At 32.5% G+C, this 27154-nt stretch overlaps 3 protein-coding genes across 5 annotated transcripts; 2 read left to right on the forward strand and 1 right to left on the reverse strand.

The window, feature by feature from the left end:
- The first annotated feature begins 584 nt into the window (after nt 1–584).
- Nucleotides 585–7001, forward strand: LOC141697300 (PGR5-like protein 1B, chloroplastic). 3 transcript variants are annotated; one of them, XM_074501596.1, is made up of 11 exons: nt 585–859; nt 1246–1358; nt 2056–2152; nt 2242–2342; nt 2801–2857; nt 3872–3948; nt 5293–5344; nt 6075–6185; nt 6283–6380; nt 6470–6536; nt 6707–7001. In XM_074501596.1, exons 1-10 carry the CDS (start codon nt 679–681, stop codon nt 6531–6533), a joined length of 951 nt encoding a protein of 316 aa, XP_074357697.1. In that variant the 5' UTR covers nt 585–678; the 3' UTR covers nt 6534–6536; nt 6707–7001. The 3 variants fall into 3 exon arrangements, with proteins under 3 accessions (XP_074357697.1, XP_074357696.1, XP_074357695.1); XM_074501595.1 differs by having other exon boundaries at nt 586–859; nt 6674–7001; XM_074501594.1 differs by having other exon boundaries at nt 587–859; nt 6470–7001.
- Nucleotides 7002–7613: 612 nt separating this feature from the next.
- Nucleotides 7614–8741, forward strand: LOC141697301 (expansin-A7-like). Its single transcript, XM_074501598.1, has 3 exons — nt 7614–7741; nt 7837–8152; nt 8276–8741. Exons 1-3 carry the CDS (start codon nt 7639–7641, stop codon nt 8586–8588), a joined length of 732 nt encoding a protein of 243 aa, XP_074357699.1. The 5' UTR covers nt 7614–7638; the 3' UTR covers nt 8589–8741.
- A 451-nt stretch (nt 8742–9192) lies between these two features.
- On the reverse strand, nt 9193–25523 carry LOC141697302 (agamous-like MADS-box protein AGL19). The gene is made up of 7 exons (XM_074501599.1): nt 24863–25523; nt 10922–11006; nt 10270–10334; nt 10069–10168; nt 9838–9879; nt 9670–9708; nt 9193–9577 (listed from the first exon to the last, which is right to left on the reverse strand). Exons 1-7 carry the CDS (start codon nt 25051–25053, stop codon nt 9458–9460), a joined length of 642 nt encoding a protein of 213 aa, XP_074357700.1. The 5' UTR covers nt 25054–25523; the 3' UTR covers nt 9193–9457.
- Between the last annotated feature and the right edge of the window lie 1631 nt (nt 25524–27154).

Here is a 27154-nt window from a genome sequence, read left to right on the forward strand (position 1 = left end):
CTTTTTTATTGTAACATTTTATGAATATACACCTCGAAACCCGGAGTGAATAATTATATTACCCGTCTTAATAATTAGTATGTATATGGGACGTGGCACAAAAGTTCAGTTTTGTAAATAGTTAAAAAATATAAGAAAAACGGATAAAATAACGATATCAATTAATATTTAATATATAAAGTGGATGTCAGGAAAGAAAACAGTAATGTTATTAAAAATAATAAATCTAATTTTATAAATTTTATTATTTTTAAAATATATAAAATTAAGTGTCACATCCAAGAAAGGAAACTAACTCTATGGAATTGAATGAGATATATTGAAATTTGATAGCTTGCTATCGCGAATCTCTCTGAGCGGAGCAGGAAACAGGAAGGAGCAAACTGAAGGAGCACACAAAGAACTGAGAAAACACACGTGTGAAACAAGAAAGCAACAGAGGAGAAGCAGCACGTGATATTGCCAAGTGGACATTGTCCTAGGATCTCCTGTTGCTGACCAGGCACAATATATTGATGTAACAAAGGCAAAAAAAAAACAGTGTTGTCAAAAACCATCCTCCACACAAAATGAAACTAGCCTTATCTAAATATTTTCTATTATTAAATAATTTGGAAAAACAAAACCAGCACGTCTCATTTCTTTCACCACCACCATTGAGGATCTCCAGCACCAAAAATGGCTGCTGCTGCCACAAAACTAGCATTTACCATATCTACCCCTAAATTCTTCCGTACACCCATCATTTCTATATCCTGTGCAAGGGCTCATCAGTCATTTCACTCTATCAGTAGACTCCCCTTGTGCACTACCCGCAGATTCATTGTTTTCTCCCCTAAGGCTACTGCTGATCAGCCAGGTCTGTCTCTACTTGTTTGTATATATATGTTTCATTACTTTCATACTAGGGCACCATTAGTCTCAAACTAAGTTGCATACATCACTAATAATACATTTAGAGGATATGTTTATAGCAAGGTCGAGGATCATTTAATTTTCATTTAAAAATCTTGTATACTATGTGTGATGGGATAACCTAGTGTGGTAAGGTTGAGTCCAGTTGCATTTGTGATTTTTCAGAGGGGTGAATTGTGTATATCGACAGGCCAAAAGTTTAAATTTAACTAGTTATTACTACTAAGAAATTTCTAGGCATGCTGCGTACTGCCGGCCTTTGAACCAATTTGAGTTGTTTACAACTGCTTCTAGTTATATATCCATTTCCTAACTACTATGTCCGTGCAGGCGAGGTCAAGGAAGATGAGATCGAAGACAGTAAGATATTGCCTTATTGTAGCTTAGAGAAAAAGAACAAATCAATGGGGGAAATGGAACAGGAATTTCTGCAAGCACTACAAGTATTGTCCTCGATTTTTTTTTAGCTCACTGATTTCCCTTCTGTTTATTATTGAAACAACATTGGTGGTAGGTATATTCCTGTTTATCATTGAAACAACATTAATTGTCTGTAATCTGTATGTTTTATTTCTTGATTTTGCAGAGAGCTTAGAAAGTACATCAATTGCCTACTATTCATTGGTATTAGAACATTCCAACAATCGTTGTTTTAGCTAATTTAACAATCCCCCCTTATATTGCTACTGAAGTCGGTATCTTAATCTTCTGACTATTTGATATTTGCCAATATGCTCTGTTCCGCCGCTCAAGATACATTTAGATTTAAAAAATATAAGCTGAAACATGCAGTTCAATTATAACATATTTCGATCAATATTTTATCATTTATACCTCAACAATTTTCCTAATCACATCATTAAGCATTAACTAAGTGACATAAAGCCTTAAAATTAGTCCACTTAATTCAGTATTTTGAAAACGGCTTTTCTATAACTGTAATCTAGGATTCGAAATTATGCTCAAGCACCTCCAGTTTAGCACTTCCAAATTCCGAGAAGTTTATATGGTGGATTTTAAAAACAAACAATGTATAGTTATAGTACTATCAAAGAATTGACAATATATTTATCTGCATAATCCTAATTCTTTGAGAAATTGTTGATTGTTTACTGAGTTTCCTTGCGCGATCTGTTTCAGTCATTCTATTACGAAGGAAAGGCTATTATGTCAAATGAGGAATTCGATAACCTCAAGGAAGAGCTAATGTGGGAAGGAAGCAGTGTTGTTATGCTTAGTATGCTTTACTTCCCTCTCTTTCAAGGCATCAAAGTTTTCTTTATTTTTTTGTATTTATTCATCAATAGTTTGTAATCTTACATGCAGGCTCGGATGAGCAGAAATTTTTGGAAGCATCCATGGCTTATGTATCAGGAAATCCTATCATGACTGACGAAGAATTTGACAAATTAAAGCTGCAACTGAAGGTCGGTAGGCCTGCATACGTATCTACAGATCATTCCACAAAATAGATGCATTCAAGGGGTGCATTGGTTTAATGTGATATGATTGATATTTATCATCAAATACCTCAGAAGTTTTATTGAAAAATTAACCTAAGCTAAAATAACTTTATTGTGGGTAGAAGACGCATTACAGCAGAACCTTGAATACAAAAAAGTTTACCATGGCTGGAAATTTTTAATTAGAATGTTGGCTGTGATTGCTAGTACTGAATATCTTATATATGTTGCTTGTGCCTTAATGTGTTTGCTTCATACCGTAGCCACTCAGCTAATTACCACTAGTTTCTCTGCAAAAATAAGAAACAAAAAATAGAACAGAAAAATCTTATGGTTAAAACTATTGCATGTACTAACAAGTTGATACACCTGTTTATCTGGCTTTCTATTGCATGTACTAACAAGTTGTTGCTGGTCTTTAGATGGATGGGAGTGATATTGTTGTTGAAGGACCGCGATGCAGTCTTCGTAGTAGAAAGGTGTGTGGATGCATTTCCAAAATTATGAGCATATATAAATATAATTTAGTTTATTTCAATAATTTGTTTAGAACTTGATAACCATACTCTAAAAATAAAAATCAAAGCTTCATTCATGACGTGTATATTTAAGGAAAACTTCTTTAGGAGTGGTACACTGGTACCTGGTTTTTATTTTATGATTGTACACTGTAGGTTATATCAGCTAAAACAATGTCCTTTCCACATCCTACCTCCATAATGATTAACACATAAGCTAGTCTTCAATTTGTTATATTATAAAGTTTCTACAAAAATTATATGATTTTGTTTTTTCTTATGGGTTCAGTGAAAATGACTGGGAATCTGGGATGCTTGTATTATCCAAATCTCGAATGCATGTTAGCAAATTTCCCATATAAAGGATTGAAATGCTTATCAGTAATCCACCTGGGTTGAAACTTTAACTGTTCAATGCTAATCTATTTGAAGCTTAGCTGTCCTGATATTTCTATTTATTTTTTGATAATTTATTATACTTATACTGAAGTGAATAAGATATATATTGATTTCTTGAAGTATTTACTTCAGTTAATGTAGATCTATACTATACTATAATAACCGGAACGGGGTTTAATTTGGTTCAACGGTTATTCCCTAATTTTGGTTATTAAAGAAAATAAATAAATAGTGTTATATATCAGCTAAACTACAAAATTATTAAATTACTAGATATAGTCTACTTATCCTACTAAACTACGACCACAACTTATTCTATTATTAAAAAAATAAATAAATAGGGTTACATATCTGCTAAACTACTAAATTGTTAAACCAGACGGAGTCTACTTATCCTACTAAAGTTATCCTATTATTTTATTATAAATTTATAATTATTATATATTTACAAAAATATTTTCAAAATTAGAATATGATAGGATAAATAAAAAATTTAAATATTAACGGAACCCGTGCATCGCACGGATTTAAGCTAGTATGATTAAAGCATAAATTGATATGTAAAATGTCCTGCAGGTGTACAGTGACTTATATGTTGACTATCTCAAAATGTTCCTGTTGAATGTCCCTGCTGCTCTGGTTGCATTAGGATTGTAAGTGTTCTATACTTCATCACATATGCTGAAATTGAAATCTGATTATCTGCCTACTGCAGCCCATCAGCCTAAGTTTTTCTGTTAATGTAACCACTAAGCTATGTTACTCAGACTATTCATTTTACCTTGGAGTACCCGTGTCAGACACTTGACACTCGGCTTAGACACTTACTTGAAGCCAAAAACATGTACAGTTTTCAACATGTTGCCGAATCAGACACTTAGACACGTATCCATGTCGGACACTCGTAACCGAGTCCGAGTAACATAGCCACTAAGTACTATACTCTCTTTAAAATTAAGTATCCCAGTTATGTTCATAGCTATTGGGTGAACATTTAGACAGGTTCCATCGTTCCACTAGTAAAGGATTACATATTTATAAGAGCTAATTGTGATTTTTGTCATAAGGTTTAATTTTTTTGACAAATAATAGCTTTCTTAAATGCTCGCCGAATACGAACAAATAGTCACTTCCATTACTGACAAAATATGTTTATCTGTAAGTCATAACAAAAACTTATTAGTTTTGTATTTAGTTTATAGAATTGATATAGAGATCAAGTGAATATTTCAGCATGCAGTTTTCATTATTTACTATTATAATACCCCATTACTGTGGAAATTTCTTAAATTAAGTCACTAAAAGTAAAACTTCCGTCGGAAAAGAAGTTGACAAGTGAGTAACTGACAGTAACATTAAGCATTGTAACTTTGGTTGCATCTTCAAACTAGCAAAAAAATGAATTATGGCTTTTCTTTTAAATATAATCAAGTGTGTAGAAAGTACTGTAACAATATTTAAATATGTCTTGTACTCATCCTTCTGCGTTTCCTTGGGTAGTTTTTGTCAATAATAAGTGTAGTTTCCTTGGGAAGTTTTAATTGTGTAAACATAATGTAGTTACTTTTGGTGGCTTAAACATTACCTGATCTAATATTGCATCACACAACATAATTTCATATCCAGCTGTCTGTATTCCATTGCGCAGAGAAGCATGTATTAATGAAGCAGAAGAATGCCTATAGTTCTCTCACAACTGTAAATGGCTCTATATAAGAGAAGAAGTCATTTTCCATCTCTATGTATAATATCTTATTTTTTACATAGCTTAGATCCTCAATAACAATTTGATTATAAATTTCTGCCATAATAAGTCCTTGTAACAAATGATCTATTTTGTAGCTTTAATTGCATAAGAAATTGTCACCAATCTCTATAAATGTAAAAGGCTAATTGCTGCTGCTGATCAATTTCTAATCTATGGTTTAATAGGGCAATTTTAGTGGCATCTAGAACTCAGCAGGTCATTAACTATTTGTTTATCTTTTACATGACAGATTTTTCTTCCTGGACGACTTGACAGGTTTTGAAATTACATATCTTTTGGAGGTATTAGATCGCCTCTCTAATCTCTCTGAATTAATAGTTTTACATATATTAATTCTAATAACTATAACCGATTGGAGAATTGATAAATGGACCAAAAGTTTTTTTGCCAAATTCTTTATCTGAAGTTGGCTAATGTGCATACATGAATTTAATTTTAAAAACATGGGCCTGTGTAGTACAGGTACTGACATGCCACACCAGTATGGATATAGATTCAGAATATAGTAATAAGTCTACATATCATATATCCTCATTTGGTTATTATTCCTCCAACACCTAGGTTAATTTCAGCAATCTTGAACTTTTCATAACACAAAAAATACAGTATGTTCAGTATCGCCTGTTCAAATAAGCAAATGTTGGAAAGAAATAAACTTCTGAATAATGGATAGCTTAATCTATTCATTGTTGGTATCACTTTCCTTTATTTCGTTTCAATTTCTATGTATCTTTTGTAGTTTTAGAGATTATATTGTTTAGTCAGCGAATGATACAATACAAGTACTTAACTCTTATTTGATGATTCTATTTTATACATTCTACAATTTTAGAAGCTTGAATTCAATGGGACAACCAAAAATGTTTGTCTGTGACTAGCAAAGTATCTAATAAAAAATTGTCCGTGATTTAAAGCGAGTTCATTGTCAGACGACTTATTTTTGCTTCCACATGACTATTTAACTAAAGATATCTTGCTGTATTATAACTTCTGAGTTCTTGAGTTGTGCAGCTTCCAGAACCATTCAGCTTTATCTTCACCTGGTTTGCTGCTTTGCCGGTCATATTGTACTTATCTAATACATTTACAAACTTCATTATAAAAGACTTTTTGATCTTGAAGGTAAAATATTTTCTTCTATCACTAATCTAATGTTTCCATATATATATATATGATGGTTGTTAGTACATAATATAATTAAAAAAACATAATGTTTTAGGGTCCCTGCCCAAACTGCGGTACAGAGAACACTTCTTTCTTTGGGACCATCCTTTCAATATCTAATGGCGGTTCAACCAACAACATTAAGTGCACAAAGTAAGTTTCGATTTGGTTCTTATGATTATACCTCCGACTCTGATAAGTTTGTCCTGGTAATGATTAATGTTTCACATTACTTCCTTCAGCTGTCAGACAGCCTTGGTCTATGATTCAAGAATACGCTTGATAATGCTGCCAGAAGGAACATAAAGAGTAGGGTTTTTTTATCCAACATCTTGAACTCTTTCTCATTTATGACCCGACTAAGAAATGCAGCAAGACAGATGTTTAGATTCCGTATTACCTTTTCATTATTTTTAAAATACCAAACCAAATTAGTTACTCTTCAGGGCTTATTACAAAGGGTTCACTTCTTTATCAAGGTCTTTCAAGCTCTAATACAGTGGCACTTGATGTGATGGGATCAGCTAAGCAAGTGGCATTAAGATCTAAAAAACATGCATATATAACAGTAATGGAGGAAACCTTGGTCCTTGGAGAAAAAGGTTTCTGTGTAGTAGTGGCAGCTGTGTTGTCTAATGTATAGTACATCAGATAGGCTTTGTCCTCTGGCAGATTGATGTGAAGTCAATTGTAATTATATCGTCTGTTACAGATTATGGTATTATGTATATATAGATAGATATCAAGGTGCTACCAAATCATTTTCTGCATCAACTCCTGTGATTTTATGCATAGTTGGATCAGCTTAGATTTTCCGTAAAAAAATATGGAGTTAGACCCGGTGGTGGATCACACTAACGGTAGTATTCCACGAGCTCTGACTCGGTTCGTTTACAGTTATCATGTTCACTAGATTAAACATAACATCTCGACAAGGTGCTGGGATTACTCCAGACATATGTTCGCATTGACTTCATATTCTTAAACTGTAAAAATAGGAAGACATTGTAGATGACGCACTATACAATACATACCCGCACGTTGTCCTTCATTTTAACCGACGTTCTTTTTTCTATAAACTCTAAATAACAAAGTGTTATCTTTGTCTAAACTAGAACACCCAAGTGGGAGAGGACTATGTTCATTACAACGTCTTTAGTTATAGATACTACAATCAAAATGCAACGAATTTTGACTTTTGTAAACAATTAATAGTCTTCGTGACAATCACCAATTCACCATACACCAACCAATTTTTCGAAGATGTATATATAAGGATTGCATGCACAACTAACTCTTTGAGCAACTTAAGAGCTACTAGCAAACAATTTCTCCAACATAAAAACTACAGGCCATGGCTTCTTTCGTTCATGTATGGAGCTTCAAACTCCTAATTTTGTCCTTTCTAGCTATGAACTTGAGTAAATCGACTGCTGTACGAATATATCGACCTGGCCCTTGGTCGCTTTCCCATGCTACATTTTATGGCGATGAGTCTGCCTCTGAAACAATGGGTATGTCTGGCACTGTCATCTCATTTATTCAGTGAATGCAAGTATGTAAAGTTGTTAATTATATTCTCAACACTTTGTATTTGGCTAATATTCAGGAGGAGCCTGCGGCTATGGAAACTTGTTCAACAATGGTTATGGTACAGATACCGCAGCATTGAGCTCCACATTGTTTAAAAACGGATATGCGTGTGGGACTTGTTATCAGATTAAGTGTGTTTATTCTCGTTGGTGCTACAAAGGGTCACCTTATGCGACCATAACAGCCACTAATCTATGCCCTCCTAACTGGTCTCAAGACTCCAACAATGGTGGGTGGTGCAATCCCCCAAGAACACACTTCGACTTGGCCAAACCTGCATTCATGAAAATTGCTCAGTGGAAGGCTGGCATTGTCCCTGTCATGTACCGCAGGTATGCTTACATGCTTGTACTCTATCTTTATGCAGCAAAACTCGAAATTCCCACAAAATTACTGTAAGAAAACTAAACAGGACCTATAATGCAGATTTCACAAATTTACATTGATTTTTGCAGAGTGCCATGTGTCAAACGGGGTGGCCTGCGATTCACTTTTCAAGGAAACGGGTATTGGCTTTTGGTGTATGTGATGAATGTAGCTGGAGGAGGTGACGTTGCAAATATGTGGGTAAGAGGTAGCAAGACAGGATGGATTAGCATGAGCCACAACTGGGGAGCTTCATACCAGGCTTTTGCTACATTAGGAGGTCAATCTCTTTCTTTCATGCTCACTTCATACACTTCCAGAGAAACTATATTTGCCTGGAATGTTGCCCCTGCAGACTGGAATGTCGGGCTAACTTATAAATCAGCGTCAAATTTTCATTGAAGTGCGCTGTAGCACATCCATCATTTGTCAATAATTTTGTTTTCAATTTCTATCCTGAAGCATTTTCCAACTTCAGTTTTTTTTTGTATGTTTCAACTTGGAAGAGTCTTTAGCCTGTTCACTCTTTTTATAGGCATGAAAGGGTAGAGTTAGTTGTATGTACTCGCACTTGAAGTTCATTAAGTGCCAATAAATTATTAATGTTACTGGTAGAGTGCTTGATTGTAAGTAGCAATTCACTTTTCAACGAAAAACAAACTCAAGACGCCTGAGAAAGCAGTATGCAGCTCAATACTAAAACGAGATTATTATTAAAGACAATAATGTATATTGATGCTTTTTTTTGTAGCTTCTAAGAAAATTTCAATGATGCATAGTGTGTTGTTCCAAATTTGCAAGTTTTAACATCTATCATACAAATTCTCAAAATTTGGGGGTTTTAACAGGTATCACACTAGCTACTCCATAAAAAGCACAACTATTCCTCCGGTATCCCTATTTGCATGATCTTTTTTTTTGTAACTGTATGCCAATGATGTTCCCCTGTAAAAGTTTACTGAATTGAAAGACATATTCCACAAAGCGTACAACAAAAAACGAACAATGAAAGTTAGAAGCTCGTTCCATCTGTTTCAGTTTATACATTTATAAACAATCAATGTTTATTGTCTTCACTTTCCAGAACAGAAACTCAAAACACTGAAGTATAAAAGATGAAATACAACCTTATGAACGATTAAACAAAAATGTATGTAGCAGTAGAGAAAGGTCCTCGTTCCATCTTTTATTAGAAGTATATGTCGCATCTAAACATTTAAATTTTATTTCAATTTATTATCTGTGACAGAATTTGGTTCAGCAACATCTTATTATGGGGTAATTCGTCTTAATTCTGGCGGTCCTAAGAATAAACCCGTCTCAACGTCATCCTCTTCTCTTCTTGAATCTTTTTCAGATCTATTATCAGGCTCTGTTTCTTGCAATTCAGACTGCAACCAGTTGAAGCCCATGTTGATCATGCATTTGTACCATAATTTCTTTTAACTTTCGCACAGATATTAATTAAAAAAATTAGACTAACCTTCTTGAATTCTTCATTTTGTTTAGCTAATCTTCTTTCCTGAGTTACATACATAGAAATTGTAAACATACAAACAAACATGTGCATGTGCATGTGCATACACTGGCCAGTTTGAGTAATATGTGGGTATATGAAGGTTGATAATTGTAGTTTGTTAGTTATGTATACCTCGTTCCTCAGCTGCTCTATCTGCTGCTTGAACAACTCATGCTGCAAGTAGGAAACAAACACATATTATTAAATTAGGCTTAGATGCTTTAGCGTCTCTATCTCAAACACAAGATGCTTTAGCGTCTCTATCTCAAACACAAAACCTACGTAATAAACCCCATTATTAATCTACCAATGTGGCTGATATACTTGGTAAAGTAAAATTGCAACAAGAGTATAAATACATACCTTTCTTGCCCGAATGTGTTTTAAGCTTCGGTCTAAATCATTTTCTATCTTTTGCAACTCATCAACAGTGTAAGACTCCAAACCGACTCCCATGAGCTTTCTGCGTTGAAAAAAGAAAAAGTCATTATCGTTTATTGTGATCAAATGGCCAGTTTATGTGATTGTCATAAGCTAAAGCAATATCACAAAATGCGATCTTACTCTTTACATTCTTCAAGCTGCTTGATCTTTTCGGACATGGTTGCAACTTCTTCCTCTAGAACATGCTGCAGTAATAATTATATAGATTATACTTTTAGTTAGACCATAATTTGATTTCTGTCTCCTAAACTTTGCTTCATTGGGATTTAAGAAAGTCAAAACCTTGCTTCTTCTGTATTGTCACTTAAAAAAAGAATAAAAGGTGGGAATATATTTAAATTTGAACTATTTTGTAAGTATATATAAGTTCATAATTGTTCAAATTATAAGGTTGGACTATATTTTACTGCTCCCAATTTCATACTCAGTGCTCATATATTACTGATCCGATTTTACACATCCATTCGAATAAGATGTTCTCACAGTTGCAGTAGATTACAGTTCACCCGTGATCCGTCTCAAAGTTAATATGAACAAGCTTCATCAGTACACATCGTAATTCCTTTTAAATAAGCATCTGAGAGTTTTATAATTTCTTTTAATCTCATTATATACACCAGCACTAATTAGTTATCACTTATCTATAAGTCGGTTCTCAGGCATCTGGAGTAAAGTTCTGGTGATTAAAGTTTCGTAATCAGCTTCTTTTGTGTACAAAGATTGTTCAAGTTCAGTATTTCACAGCCACAGTAATTAAAAATAAGAATGTGACCTCCGTATTTTCTTCAACTGCTGTAGCTTTTCCGGATTCCAGTTTCTTGCCAATCTTCAGATACCGTTCGATTGTTACATTTATACTGAATGCAGATGTTGATACTTAATTAGTCCACAATATTTTTCATGCTGTGTGTGTCTGTGGGGGGGAGGGGGGGGAGATAGGAGTGTGTTTTAGAAGGAAAGGGATAAAATTGCATTAAAAGTAAGAACTCTTACAAGAAAACTTGTCAAAATTGACTTCACACTATTGTGCTGAATCTTTCATAAATCATGTATTATGTATAGATTCAAACTATATGTTTTAATGAAGAAAATGCAGTAAACATATTGTTTTCTTTAGAGTTGCATTGTAAAAGTTAGTACAACTTAAAACTGCTATGAAAACTGGAGAAATGAGTTCATGGTTAAGGATGTTGAGTATATAACCGTGAGAGCAAAATCTAAACCGAATAAATAAGAACAAGAAAATAAATGATACTTTGTATCGTTCTCTCACAATTGTGTTGTGTTATGATTTTACAATTATATGTGTTGTGTTATGATTTTACAATTATATGAGTATTGTTCTCTCACAATTGTGTTGTGTTATGATTTTACAATTATACGAGAGAGAACTGATCCCAAATTAAAATATAGTTCAAATCCGAAAAGTTGACTAATTTATAAACTAATCTAAATAGTATGATCCTATTTGGTAATTAACTGTAGTGGTTTGATATAACTATTTTGACTTACTGATTAAGTTAGTTGTTTTGGCTAACCAATTGAATTTACCTAGTTCGAATAAAACTGTTTAGTAAATAGATGTTTCAATTAGTTTTTTGTACTATCTACTTGAAGAAATTCCTCTACTTGAAGAAGTTCCTCCAAGTAGAATTTTCAAAATTAGTTTTTTTGTCCCAAAAATCTATTTCAAAAAGCTAACTACCAAAATTAAAAGTTTCATTTGGTCAAACCTTTAATTTGATTCAAAAAACGAACTTTCAGACACCGCCTATATTTTCAGGGGTTTAATTAATAGACTCCACAAAACCAACAATCTCCCACTGGGAGTCTGACCACATCTTCACTTCACTCTTGTAAATCTCATAAAATCAATACTTCAATCAATAACTTTGACCAGTGCAGCGCATTCTCATCAATCAATTTCGAAGGACAGTTGAAACTACGCAAAACTTCAACTTTTTATTGGTAACCACCTTAGTCAACATATCTGCAGGATTTTTTGAACTAAGGATTTTCTTCAAGGTCAAAGTACCATTGCCTATGAACTCTCTTGTAAAGTGATATGTCACATGAATATGCTTCGTCCTAGAATAAAACACAAAATTTTCCATAAGATGAATAACACTCTGATTGTCGTTATATAAAGCATTGTAAGCGTGTTTCTTGCCCAACTCCTCAAGAAAATTCTTCAACCAAAACAATCCTTGCTAGCTTCGCCGGGGGGGGGTAACCATATATTTTGCTTCTTTAATTGAAAGAGCAACACTCTTATAAAGTCGAGATATTCAACTAACTACAGAGCCCCCTAAAGTGACCCCAAAGTGAAAATATAACCCCTTGTACTTTCGCTAGTATCTAAACATCCACCCAAATCTGCATCAGAGAACCCTTCCAAGATAATCATCTTTCTTACTGAAATATAGTACAAACTTGGATATGCCTTTTAACGTGTAACATCCACTTGACTACTTCTCAATGCTCTCTTCCTGGATTAGACATAAATCTACTAACAACTCTCACTGCATGAGCGATAACTATCCTGTACACACTTTTGCATACATCAAACTGCCAACTACAGATGCCTAAGGAACTCTAGCCACATCTTTCTTCTCTTCATCCGTTTTAGGGGATTGTTTCTTCATGAGATTAAAGTGAGTCGCCATTGGTGTACTTCAGGTATCACATCCAAGACACTGAATTTTTACAACAATTTCTCAATATACTTCTCTTGATATAATTTTAAAGTACCTTAAGGTCTATCCTTTATGCTTCTCATATCAAGTATCTGTTTTGTTGCACCTATATCCTTCGTCTCTTTTTCTATGGCTGATTTCCACTGAACCAAATCATCCACATGTAGTGTCTCTGAATAACACTGAGCCTCCCTATCCTCGGTCAATAACATATAATATGCTTAAGTAGAAAAACTTTATGGTGGCCTCACAATTTTGTAAGATTTTATTACCTCAGTCTACGGAGTAATTGGAACTGTGTCATCAACGGTAAATTAACTCCCACTATTTTCTGCAACATTTTCTTCTGAAATATCTTGAAAAACTACTTTTTGTAAACTCACAATTGATTGCAAGTTTATCCTCATACACTACATTCTCATTAAAAGTAACATCTCTACTTCTAACGACCTTCATTGACAGTTTATCCTAAAAACGGTAACATATGTCATTTGAGCCATAACCAATAAAGATACAGTTCTTTGCTCTCGGATCAAGCTTGTTCCTGTTAGAATATTTAACATATATATAAGAAACACAATCAAAAACTAGCAAGTGTGAAAGATATACCTCATTTTCATGCCACTCTTCTTCAGGAATATAGTCCTCTATTTATGAGATACACCGTTGTACTAACTGCATCTGCCCATAACATTTTTGACAACCCTGCATGTAATATGATACTCTTGGCCCTTTCATTCAAGGTTCTATTCATGCGCTCTGTAACACCATTCTGTTGTGGTGTCGTTGAAATAGTTTTAATCATTGTAATCCCAAATTTACGCAAGACCTATTAAACACATCACTACTGTATTCACCACCATTATATGACATCAAACTCTTCACCTTCAAAGAAATCTAATTTTCAACTTCAGTCTTCCACTTTTTGAAAGTAGCAAACACGTTTGATTTATTTTTTTTAAAAAAAATAAACCCATGCATTTCCAATGGAATCATCAATGAGAGTGATATAGTAGCGAGATCTGCCCAACAACGCAAATGTTGGTGGACCATATATATTTTTATGAACTAGCTCTAACTTCTTAGCCTTGGGGGTCTTCCCTGATTTTATAAAAGTAACTCATTTTTGCTTTTCAAGAACACGTGAGTCATAAAATCCAACTTCCATATTCTTCGTTGTGGAATTTTCTCATTCGAAGTTAACAGCTTCACACCCTTTTCACTCATATGACCAAGCTTTTTGTGACACAAAGTTGAAGACTCAATTGCATCAACAACTATTTTTGCTTCACACTAAATTGTTCAACAATGTACAAAGTCTTTTTTCGCTCCTCGAGCAATAACTAGATTCCCTTTTGTAACCTTTCAGTGTCCGTCTCTGAAAGTAACATGATACCCTTCCTTATCTAACTAACCCACAGATAGCAGCATCTTCTTTCAGCGTCCTACTAGTCTCCAAAGAGGTTCTGAGATTAATATCTCCCATGCCCGTCATATCCAAAGTCTCATCATCAGCAAGACGAACTTTGCCAAAATTTCTAACTTTGAAATTTAACTTCAGATCCTTGCAAGGGGTATAATGAAATGATGCACTTTAATTAAGGATACATAAAAAGTTTGAATCCAAAAAAACCCGTTCGATCCGATCCGAAAAAAATCCCGTAAAAATCTGATTCGAAAAAAGTCTGGTCTGGTCCGACCCGACCCACGGACCTTAAAAGACCACATATTTTTTTTAAAAATGGCCTGATCCGATAAAAGACTGAATTTAAGTCCGATCCAGATTCAGGCCCGATCCGGATCAAAGTCCGGCCCGGCCCGAATTTTATGTTGATAAAAACTCGAATTTTATGTTGATCTTTAACAAATATTTCAATAGAATATTGGAAAATTTATGTCTTATCGAAATTTATTTTATAATTGAATATAATTTCAAAAACGAGGTCCTAAATTTCTAATAAACTCTTTAGAGAATTGATAGTTACACATCTTTTACTTATATGTGAACACCTTTTGTCAATATTAAGATCGAATTATCGAGATGTAAATTTAAAATTCTAAACTTTCTAAGATATAACATGAATAATTTATTCTAAATTCTAATCAAGAGTGTGTACATATAAGTAAAAGCCTAAACTTACAAATACAATCCAAAAAAAGACGAAAATCATGAATTATTACTAAAAATATTATATTTATTAATATTAAAATTATTTATAAAAATCCGGCGGCCCGACCCGATTTGCAGGCCTAAACGCACCTAATTATTTTGAACGAATCCCGGCCCGGCCTGATTTTAAAAAAAAAAGCCCTGCCTGGTTTAAAAAAAAAACCCGGCCCGACCCAGTTTCAAATATTCAAATTTTGCAAAGCCCGGTAAGTATTCGGCCTGATACGATTTTTGTGCATCTCTAACTAGAGTTCATAACCCATGATTCAACCGAACATTCAACGCAACAAATCTAATCATCATCCATCACTTCGCTAACTACATTAGCTGATTATCCTCTTTACTCTTTTCTTTAGGAGTGGTGGGAACCATGCACTCATTCTTGAATTGACCCTTTTTCTGACAATTTCAACAAACAATATCATTGCGACCTTGGATTGTCCTTTCATTTGTGACTTTGATCTGCTACGCCTCTTATTCTACGCCTCTTATTCTGCCCCATTTCGAACTTTTAGCCTCTACTCTCAGCACTCAACAAGGAACCCGACGACTCTCCTGAGTTTCTCCTACGAATATAATTTCAAAAAATAGAATCTCCAACTCCACCAAAAGTCATCTTATCGCTCCCAGATGAACTACTTATAGCAGTAACAAATTCTGACCAATTGTCTGGTAATGAGGATGCTAACAAAGATGCTTGTAATTCATCATCGAATTTAATATCCACCAATGCCAATCTTTCTAGGATAGAATAAATTTTGTTCACAAGATCAGCAACACAATCACCTTCATTCAATTCCATGACAACTAACAAGTGAATAAGCAGATAGATCTCATACATATTTGACAAAGAATTGATCAAACCATATGTTGTCATTTCTTTGATGATATTGTAAGAAACGTACTTTGCTAAAGTCTATCCGGAAACACTTAAGGCTTGTCTATCCAATAACTCCCCGTCTTCATCCTTCATTGAAGTTGGTTCTTCTATTCCAGCAATTCGTGTAGTTATTCTAATACAAATAATCTTCAATTTGCATATTCCAAAAGCCATAATATTTTTTGAAATCTTAACAGAATTCATGAGATTTTGAAGAATTTATCGAAATATCCATTCAAATCAGCGAGACTCTACGAGTTTATTAACAACTCCGCTAAAATCGTGTAAAATTAAAATCAGCCAGAATCATTAAAAATTCATAAATTATTATAAATCCTCAATTATATACACTCCCGAGTATTCTAATAATTTTCTAGTTATTTCTTATCTTACGGATTATATCACTAATAGATTTCATGCCCTACTTATAAATCTAACTAGCATCATCTCTTTTTGAAAGATCTTTTATCTAATGTTTTATGATATATTTTAAATACCGCTATTTATTTTTCTCTTTTATCCGGTGTAACTTTATTGATAACTAATATTTTTAAGAATAAAATATTAAATAACGAATAAGTATGAGAAAGTATAACAAGTCATGTTCTAAATTAAAAATTTTATATTATATTTAAGAATTGAGTTAGGAAACTATGAACTTGCTCTTATCAAACCTCTTGAGTTTCTTATACCAGTCATGTAGAATATAATCGTCAAAACTAATCTATTTAGAATATGCACTTAACGGAGAATAAGCGCTTAGGGATGACCATAAGGTCAATTCGGGGTCGAGAAGTGCTATTCCCACCCCAATCCCCGAATTCAAAACCAGCACTTCCCGACTCCCGATCCCCGAACTCAAAACCAATACTCGAACCCGCCCCGATCTCCGAACGAGGATTATTTTACTCGCCGATCCTCGCCCACATGGGGAATGAGGATCTCCGCGGAAATTCGGGGAATTTCTTTATTTTTTCATTTAATAAAACTAAATTATAAATAATATTTTTTAATAAAAAATCACATAGTAAATCATAATATTTAGATTTTTTTTTAAAATTTAATATTAATTTTTAACCTTAATTTGAATTAATATTTCTTTCTAGTATCAATAATAAATAAAAACAATATTATTATAATGAAATAATACCACGATAAGTAAAATTAAATCATTAAGAGATAAAAAAATTATTAATAGTAATAGAGTAATTGGCAATTTGTAACCCACTTTTATTTTCATTTTTGCGATTTGGGTATACATTAATTTCTCTGTCAACATGCACCCCATAAAAATTAATTTCACTTCTATTTGCACCCCAATGACGACTTTCCATCCAAGATAACCGTTAACTTTAACGGAAGCGGGGGCATTTCAGTAAATTACTAATTAAAACAGACGAGAATAAGAGTAATTGGCACTTTGTAACCCATTTCTTTGAAAGTTTTTTCAATTCGGGTCTATATTATGTTTTCTTGCAAGTTGCACCTTAAACTTTGAATTTCGCTTTATTTTACTTCCCTGGACCGTTTTTAACTTTTATATTTGGGGTAAAATCGGAAATTTTTGGTCTACAAATAAATACATGAATCCATTGCAAATAACAAACAAAAGCTACCTGTAATATCAAATTTTATGAAAAATGCCCGGAAATCAAACTGCCATTTCAAAATAAGAATCCTATTAACGAGTTTAATTTTTATTTTAGCGGATATGAATCGGCATATTAAAGATTCGATCTAGGATTCGATCCGATAAAAAAATCTAATTATAAATGGAGCGAATATTTAATAGGCCGATCCATATTCTCTAAAATAAAAAATTAAACTCAATTCTAAGATTCTTATTTCGAATTGGGGGTTTGATTTTCGGGCATTTTTCATAAAATTTGATATTACAAATAGTTTTTACTTGTTATTTGTAAATAGGTCTGAGCATAAACCGGACCGAACCGAATAGATCAAAAAACCGAATTATCATTTTTTCTTGGATTGAATCGGACCGAAATTTTATAATGAACCGGACCGGTCCGAACCTAACCCAAATAATTCGATTCGATTCGGTCCGGTTTTGGACCAAACGGACTGATTTTTTTTAAAAAAAGAAAACTTTATTAAAAATTTAAAACCAAAAAATATGAAATCTAAAATATAATTAAAAATAAGGTGATATGTAAAGTTCTAAGAGTGTACGAGTATAATTACAAATTAAAAACTATGATTATAATTTTTAGATATATGTAAATATATATTATAAAATTATAGTATTTATGATTTGGTCTATTCGGTCCGGACCGAAATATTTTTTTAAAGAATCGGACCAAACCGAATTTTATTTTGGTCTATTTGGTCCGGACCGAATAGAACGAATTTATGAAAAATCATGACCGAACTGAATTAGCACAGTTCGGCTTTTCGGTTTCAGTTCGATTTGCTCAGCCCTATTTACAATCAATTCATGTATTTATTTGTTGGTTTGGACTGGGAAATCTAAAGATCCGGCGATTTGTTCTTGGAAATCAGAAATTTTCGATTTTACCCATGATATAAAAGTTAAAAACGGTCCAGGGGTGCAAAACAAAGCGAAATTCAAAGTTAAAGGTGCAACTTGCAAGAAAACATAATATAGACCCGAATTGAAAAAACGCCCAAAGAAATGAGTTACAAAATGCCAAATACTCTTATTTTCTTCTGGTTTAATTAGTAATTTACTAAAATACCCCCAATTCCGTTAAAGTTAACGGCCAACTTGGATGGAAAGTCGTTAATAGGGTGCAAATAGAAGCGAAATTAATTTTATGAGGTGTAAGTTGACAGAGAAAATAATGTAGAGCCACATCACAAAAATAAAAATAAAAGTGGGTTACAAACTGCCAATTTATTGTATATATTTTAATATTTATTTGAGGTATTTATATATATATATAATATTTTATTTAAAATACGATTTGGGGTCGGGAATCCGGGCAGAGAGACACTAATCCCCGACCCCGCCCCGATCCCCAAATTATTTACACATATCTCCCCAACTTCGCCTCATATCCGAAAAATCCCCGATTAGCCGCCCCATTTGGGGTGGGGAACGGATCCGAGTCAAGCTGGGGAAATGTCCATCCCTAGGAGCACTCAACAACTTACACATAATTAATTTCAAACAACTAACGAAACAAGATACTAGTGAAAACAGAATACTTTCAAATGAAAAATATATTTTTTTTAACACAAGTTAAATAAAATAATTAATTTCTCATCACTAACACGTAAACCAGGAATGTAAATGAGTTGAAAATATAGATAAAACAAAATTTCAGTTGAGATTAAAATAATTTACAAATTAAAAGTTATTTTTGATCATCATTTCCTGATTTTTATTATTTATAAATTAAATCCATACCATCAAAGTTCTTTTATTAATAAGATAACTATAATTTACTATTAATGAAATCATGTGTAAATCATTAAAATAATAATTCAACTGAAATTTTATTTGGTATATTTAAATGAAGTTCCACTAATTGTTATTCTAAATGTTTATTGATTTATGACGAGCACTGAGTTTAGTTTAATTTGGAGTATATATAAATTCTAAATTATGATAGTTAGCAATAAAATGTTTCTAAAAAGTATGTACTAGTTAATTTTTGAGGTTTATCGGTGATTTTTGAAAAATCGGCAGATTTCTATAACAGAGCTGATATGTTTTATTTATTGCTTATCTTATAAGGTTTCATTCTTTAGTTACAAATTTGGTTCTTGCTATCTAATTGAACAAATACGGTTCCCTATTATTTCTTTGAAACAATTGTATTTTTTCCTTTTCTTTCAACAATTATTCCAACAAACATCTACTTGTGTGCTTTAAATTAGAGAAGCTAGAATTATCAATGAAAAAAATTGTTATTCCAAGGTTTGTTTTAAACGGGTATAAACGAGTTAAACTGTTATTGAGCTATTTGAGTTTAATTCGTAAAAAAATTAAATTTAACTCGGAAATAATCGAGCCGAACTCAAGTTTTTTTAATTTTTAACCGAGTCAAGCTCAAGTTTCTAATTACTCGGCTTGTAAGGTTCGCGAGCCTTATCTAGGCTCTATTATTTTTTATTTTTTATTTTAAATATATTTTTTATAAATACTTAATAATTTTATATATTATAAATTTATTATCGAATCGAACTCGAGCTGAACTGATCATATTTCGAGTTTTTGTTAATATTCAGTGAAATTAATTCGAGTTTTCTAGCCGAACGTGAGCCTATTGAACTTTTTATGGGTCGTGCTCTGAAATTGAAATTAAAGGTTCCGTCGAGTTCGAACTCGAGTTCGAACTCGGACTATTTTAATCGACCTTGAGCCGAGTTTGATAATGTTCGACTCGACTCGATTATACCCCTATTTTAAACTCATTTGCCTCGATATAAGTCCTGCATATTTAAGTTTTGTAATTGTATTTATATCTTACAATTTTGCTTAAATTTTATCTTTAAATTTTTGATATTGTAATAAATGTCAGGATACTAATATAATATCATAGTAATTGTCTTTCTTCACTACTTTAAAGTTTTTAGAGGGATATGTTCTTTCATTGTATGAGAGTTAGGCTTGTACGAGGACTCGGGTTTGACTTTACTTCAATCTTCAATATTATTATAATATATTATGGATACGAAGACAATTTATGTAGCAATACAAAAATGAGCGTATGTGATTCATTTTTTTTAACTAAAAATGGACTTTCGAGTGAGTGGATTTTCGAGTTAGTTGGCTTCCGAGAGAGTGGGACTATTGAATATAATATTTAATTCATATAGGACTTCCTCTAATATCTTAAATTTATGATGAGCTGGTTACTTAAAATGATATCAGAGTTTTCAAGCTGGCGGGAGGTCTCGAGTTCAATATCTTGCCACCACATATATTCTCAAAATTTATCTCGGACACGAAACGTCCGTGATCCACTTTTCGACTCATAAATGGACTCTAGTGAGGAAGAGTTTTACTCAGATTTTATACGAAATGTTCGTAATCCACCCTTCGACCCGTAAATAGACTTTTGAGGCAGAATATTAAAATCTATACTCTTTATTTAATAAGCGAAAATATGTTTTATGCCAAAGTACAAAAGTATTTTAGTACCAAATTTTGGTACTCCCTCCATCCCAAATGTTTACATTTGAGTTGGGTACGGAATTTAAGAAAAATGATAAAATATTGGAGGAAAGTTAAAAAAGTGAGTAAAGTAGTGGGAGCGATTAATATTATATGTATAAAATGGGTATAGTAGAGAAAAGTAGTGGATGTAGTTATTTTAAAAATTATAAAAACTTTACTATTTTTGGAAAATTTTGAAATGTAAACAATCTAAGGGACATTTCAAAAAGAAAAGTGTAAACAAATGGGAGGGACAGAGGGAATATTTAATACTTACTAGATAATTATATAACTATTTGTTTAAATTTATATTATTAAATTTCAACTATTAATACAAATTGACTTTTATTCTCTGTAAACTATATTTTTTACTGGTTAGTGTTCTTTCAAGCGTCGATTTACTTTTAGATTCAAAAACCTTTTTTAAACAATAATTTAGTAATAGTAAATGACTATTAATATTTATATACTTTTAACTTTTAAATTAAAAATTATTGATTCAGCAATTGTATTTGTTAATGTGATTCTAACGTCTCTTTTAAATTAAAAAAAAATATTTTTTAATAATAACGAATTTATGAGTTATATTTAAATTTTACTAAGTAATATTAAATTATGTAAAAGAACATTTATTTACATTTTAATAACAATTTTTATCGGTATTTAAGTAATAATAAATAAATTTTAATGAAAAATATAATTATCAAGTAATATTAATAAGTATATTGAATTATTAAAAATAATAAAGATATGTGATTCATATAATAATGATGCAATTCGTTTTACAAAAGAATACTATTAATAATAAAGTGAAATAATGCCCAAAATACACCACTTTTCACATTCAATTGCCCAAAATGCCCAGATACGCGTGAACCGCCCAAAATACCCACGAAATACGCATTTCAGGGATGCATATTCAACCTTTCAAATTTTAATAAAGAGTACGCATGTGCAACATGCGTATTCACTAAAATACAAAAAGTGAATCCGCATGTGCCACATGCGTAATCTTTATAAAAAATTGAAATAATGAATACGCATCCCTCACATGCGTATTCAGCAGGTATTTTGGGCGTACAGTACCGCCAATTGGCATTTTGGACATTTTTCCTCAAATGGTGGATATTTTGGTTTTTCACCCAATAAAATTAACTTATGAGATTTTTATAACTAAACAACTACTAGAACTAAAATTATATGGTAGATTCATAACTACACCTCTTCTTTTCCTTTTAACTAAATAATTTAATAATATTTATTTAATATACATTCACATAAATTTCAATTATTTATAAGTATCAATTTAATATTTAATATTAATATTTTAATTTCCATCAGTGTTTACATGAATTATGATGTTTAATTCTCAAAACATACTAAATTAAATTTTAATTTTGGAACCATATTTCTAAGAATTAATCATAAAAATTCTGATAAGTGTATTACTTAAACAGGTTAATAAGTTAATGTTTCAGAGTAAAGCACTTCTTTCAAAATGATGCATGCACTATATCATATTAGTAGTGCACACTATATATCACATAAAATCTAGAATTTGTAATAACACAGATAATGTTCCAATTTTGAAATTGGGTTTATAGTGTGGGATGCATAGCTTTTCATTTTCATACTCTGAATTGAAGTATAAAATTAAAAAAATAAAAGTCAGCTTAGCATTTGGATTAAAAACCGCATTTATACTATAATTTATTTTTGACAGCCAATTATTTCTATTTGAAAAGTCGGGTTTGCGAAGAAAATTAGGTGCTAAACAGTAAGTCAGAATTTTAAAGGTTTTTAGGCCTCCACATACAGGGTTTGCTGTAGAAGTCTTCTCTCTAAAAGAGTATTCATAAAATTAAAATTAGATTCACAGAGAGAGTATGTCATAATATTTATATTTATGTACATATATGATTAAATGCACTTCATGGTTCCTTCAAAAAAAAAGATGCACTTTATGCTACTGATGACTTAGCTTTGAACGAAGAAATGGGCAGATTAAAGTTGTAATGCAGTTCATCGGTTTCTAGAAAACTCTTCTGCATGCATGCTAACAAAGATTCTGAAGTCTGAATAAAAGCATATAACTGAAATAGGTCCGGAAAAGAGGTTAAGGCTACGGTCTGCACTGTTAAAGAAATCACATGCCAGAAGTTGCACGCAATATCCTGGGTATGTGAAAAAAATCAAGGATTGTATAGTGATTATAATTAACCAATCATTCTCATCTGAAAATATCAATCAATCATTACTAATGTATTTGATGACAAATAATGGAATACTGACACCAAAGATCGTCCTAAACATTAATATAGTGCCTGAACTGTGGTCGAACTTGGGCACGATCAATTGAGAGCTGAGAGAATCTATGGATGAGCTATGTACTGCCAAGACCATAAAATTGAGTGGAAGAATATAGACGGAGGGAGATGACAATGCAAGAAATAATTGAGTACTATATAGAGTAGGCAGGAAACAAACCAACAAAAGTTGTAGAGAGGTAACTGCAAGTAACTGGTTATAGATTACGGATTACTGATACTAAAGAGAGGTAACTTACAAAAACAAATGTAAGTTTTAAGAGATTTGGCTTTACAAGAGTCAAAACAGGCTACCAGCAGCTAATAAAAAATATATAGTCAGTATTAGGCATTCTATATAAGCTTAAACGTTGCAAACTGTAGAGTTTGATCGCATATAATAGTTTTAGTATCATACTCAACACATGCCATTCATTAGTGCGCCACAAAATATCCTACTTGAGGGCAGTTTTTTAAAAGTATACCATGCAATATAAATTGATTTATAACCAAAGCTTTGAAACACTCATGTCCTGAACAAACATACAAAACTAAATTACTATAACTGCATATACATTTGGCATATAGTCAAAGTTTGAAGCACTCATGAACTGAACAAACTTAAATACATCCTAAATTATTAAAGCTTTGAAGCTACACATATGTTAATCAGTTTTTAGCCCCCAGGGGCCAAGACAAATATTCTGTATGTAGTCTAAATCCCCCCCTCCCTTTATGTAATTTGAATTATCATTCTGGCTCATTTGGACAAAAAAACAAAAATGTAACTAAACAGCCAAACATAAAATCATTTCATTACTGTCATATAGCTAACTGCCTGGCTTGTAAGAATATTAATTCAATAAGTATCAACAGCAGTATAATGTATATACATCCCTACAGATATACTGTCAAAATATCATACCATATATAAGCTGATCTATATATTTGTGTACTTTGCTGTGAGGTCATTGGTCAAGACATAAAAGTGTACCTTTTTATGCCAAAAACAAAGATCATTACATATGTGGTGTATTAAACAACCAAAGTATATTTTCAAAAGACCAGAAATAAAGATATGTAATACACTATGAGATTTGGAAAAAAAAATCTGTAAGTAAGATTTGATTCATGTGTATAAACATTAGTTTTCATTTGCGTAGTTATACTCAAAGTAAGGACTGCAGAAACTAAAATGATTCTAGCGATTAAAAAAAAAGGAGAGAAGTAAAAGCAAGCAAGCTGCCTGATGTCTTGCATATCCGTACATATATTTATCTGATTAGCTGCAACAGGTGTAAGAATTTAGTATGACTAGTCCACCCTATTTGAATTGTATTACACACGCATGTGTGTGTATAGAATACAGTAGAATGACATTAAGGCTAAATACATACACTATTTCCCTTACATTAACCTCCTAAAAATTAAATGAATAATCATGCGAAACATACTTATAAGTTAATTAATGAGATACATATATAAACAAATACTAAATGAATAAAGTATGTGTACCTTGAGGGGCTTGAGAACTCATATAGCTTTCCAGTGGAAGAGAAGACAATAAGAGCAACTTGTGCATCACAAAGAACTGATAACTCAAAGGCCTTCTTGAGAAGTCCACTTCTGCGCTTGGAGAAGGTCACTTGTCTACTTGTTGTGTTTTCTATTCTCTTCATCTGTGTTTTTCCTCTCACCATTCTCATGTAAAATCTTTTAGACTTCCCAATAATATCAATTAATTTAACAAATTTGCACAACTTGACCCTAGATTTGCAGACAAACTGATTCCCACAAAACACTAGATAGTAGGTGTATGTAGATAGGTATAATCAGAGCCATAGACAAGAAGTTTCTACTTATAGAAAGAGATTTGGAAGATATGAAAGTTGACTTGATCTAAATGAGGAAACCAACTAAATTAGGCAAAAAGTTTTCTTGATCATCTTACAGCTACTAGATCTGGAAATAAAAGCAAGAAAAGATCATTTGGATAAGAAGATAATGTTACCTAGCATCTAAACCCTAGCTATTATGCATCCATAAAATAAATATAATTTTTCAAGAAATATTTCTTTATCTTGAGTTTTTGGTGAAAGAAAATGAATGACTTGCAAAGAAAAACAACCTTAGCCTCTTTCCTTTTTTTGGTAGATCACAAGTTGCAAGTTTATGGACTACTATAATGGGGACACATGTATAGATGATGCATTGTATTATTCTTTTACTCTTTTAGGTAAATACCGGCTCCCAAAATAAGAAATTTAGTGGGGGTCAGCAACAGGCCACCACCAGCCACAAAATAAGTACTCACATAATACTAGCCAGTAGCAGCATAATTTGGAGTTTGGATAGATATATTGCAATTTGCAAATCTAAACATTATACATGGTATGATGGGGCAAATGTATGAAAAATAATAGTAAATCAGTTTAAAGGGAAAATATCCATGTTTTATAACTTAATTAAAAGTTACTCTTGGCTTATTATGTTTAATATAATAATTTTATCCAAAATATGAAAATGAAAACAAAAAAGTTTATCTGATCAAAGAAAATTAATGTTTATATATACCTCCATAATACTATTTCCTAAACACTTAGAAATTGTATACACAAACTAGAGATGCACAAAAGGCCAACCGGGCCGGGCTTTGACCGGGCCTTAAAAAACCCGGTCTTTGACCGGGCCGGGCTTTTCGGGCTTTGACTTTGACCGGGCCGGGCCGGGCTTTCCGGAAATGTCAGAGCCCGTTTAGACCCTCGAGGTGGGCCTGTAATAACCCCAAAAATTTTGGACTTTTTGTAAACCTTATGAATAGTGATTTTGCTGATTATGCTGAATAAGAAAACTTTTCATGCCACACAATGTAGCAGTTCTTTTATTGATATTCTGAGGTCTTATTAGTACTCTATATGGTATATAAGTGTATGTAAAGATCGTCAGAATATATATCCGAACACTTTGATTTTTCCCGAAAATCCACCAGATACCGAAAGAATTGAGTATAAGGTAACATGATAAAAAAGATTTAAATTCAAGGATTTTTAGAGAGGATCATAAAAGGAATATAAAATATTGAGAAAGGTTTAGGGGAACCTAAGTAATAAGATCCCAGGTATGATCCCTCAAATAATAAACGAGAACGAAAGTTAAGCGAACCGTATAACAGATAAGCGGTCATTAACCAAGTAATTAGGGGTTAATCAAAGAGGTTAGTGGATGATGATGTCATCACACCAACAAGAAGAAGACAAGTGTAAGAGGATGATATGAGAAAGATGACATAGGCATGGTGACATAAGCATGGCAAATGGAGGGATTGGTTGGTTGATTGTGAGCCACACAATTTTTACCATGGTAACAATCTAATTAACAACAAGAGGAAGTAACCAAGCTAAACACCACACAAATCATTTAATCAAACTAGAAACATTTTTACTTCACTTTTTCTTCCCTTGCTCTCGGCCAAAACCAGAGCAGCAACTTAAAACTACCATATTTCCTTCAATACTCACTCAAATGTTGTGTTCTATAGCTTGTTGGAAAGGTATTGAGATGGCCTACAACCCTTGTTCACAAGTCTCGTCCAAATAAGTATGATAAGACCCTCATTTTTATAGTTCCCTAAATCGGACTTTTAGAAACTTCAAAACCTAACTTTGTGTTCTTGATTTCTTTGGAAAAATCAAGCTTGTAGGAGGTTAGATTAAGGCTCCCTAAGGCTTCATAACAACTTAACACCTACCAAGGAAGGTATCAACTTCAAACCCTAGCTTTGATTTTATAATTCCATTAAGTTTTATT

This window comes from Apium graveolens, chromosome 11, assembly GCF_009905375.1.
Source record: "Apium graveolens cultivar Ventura chromosome 11, ASM990537v1, whole genome shotgun sequence".
NCBI lineage: Eukaryota > Viridiplantae > Streptophyta > Magnoliopsida > Apiales > Apiaceae > Apium > Apium graveolens.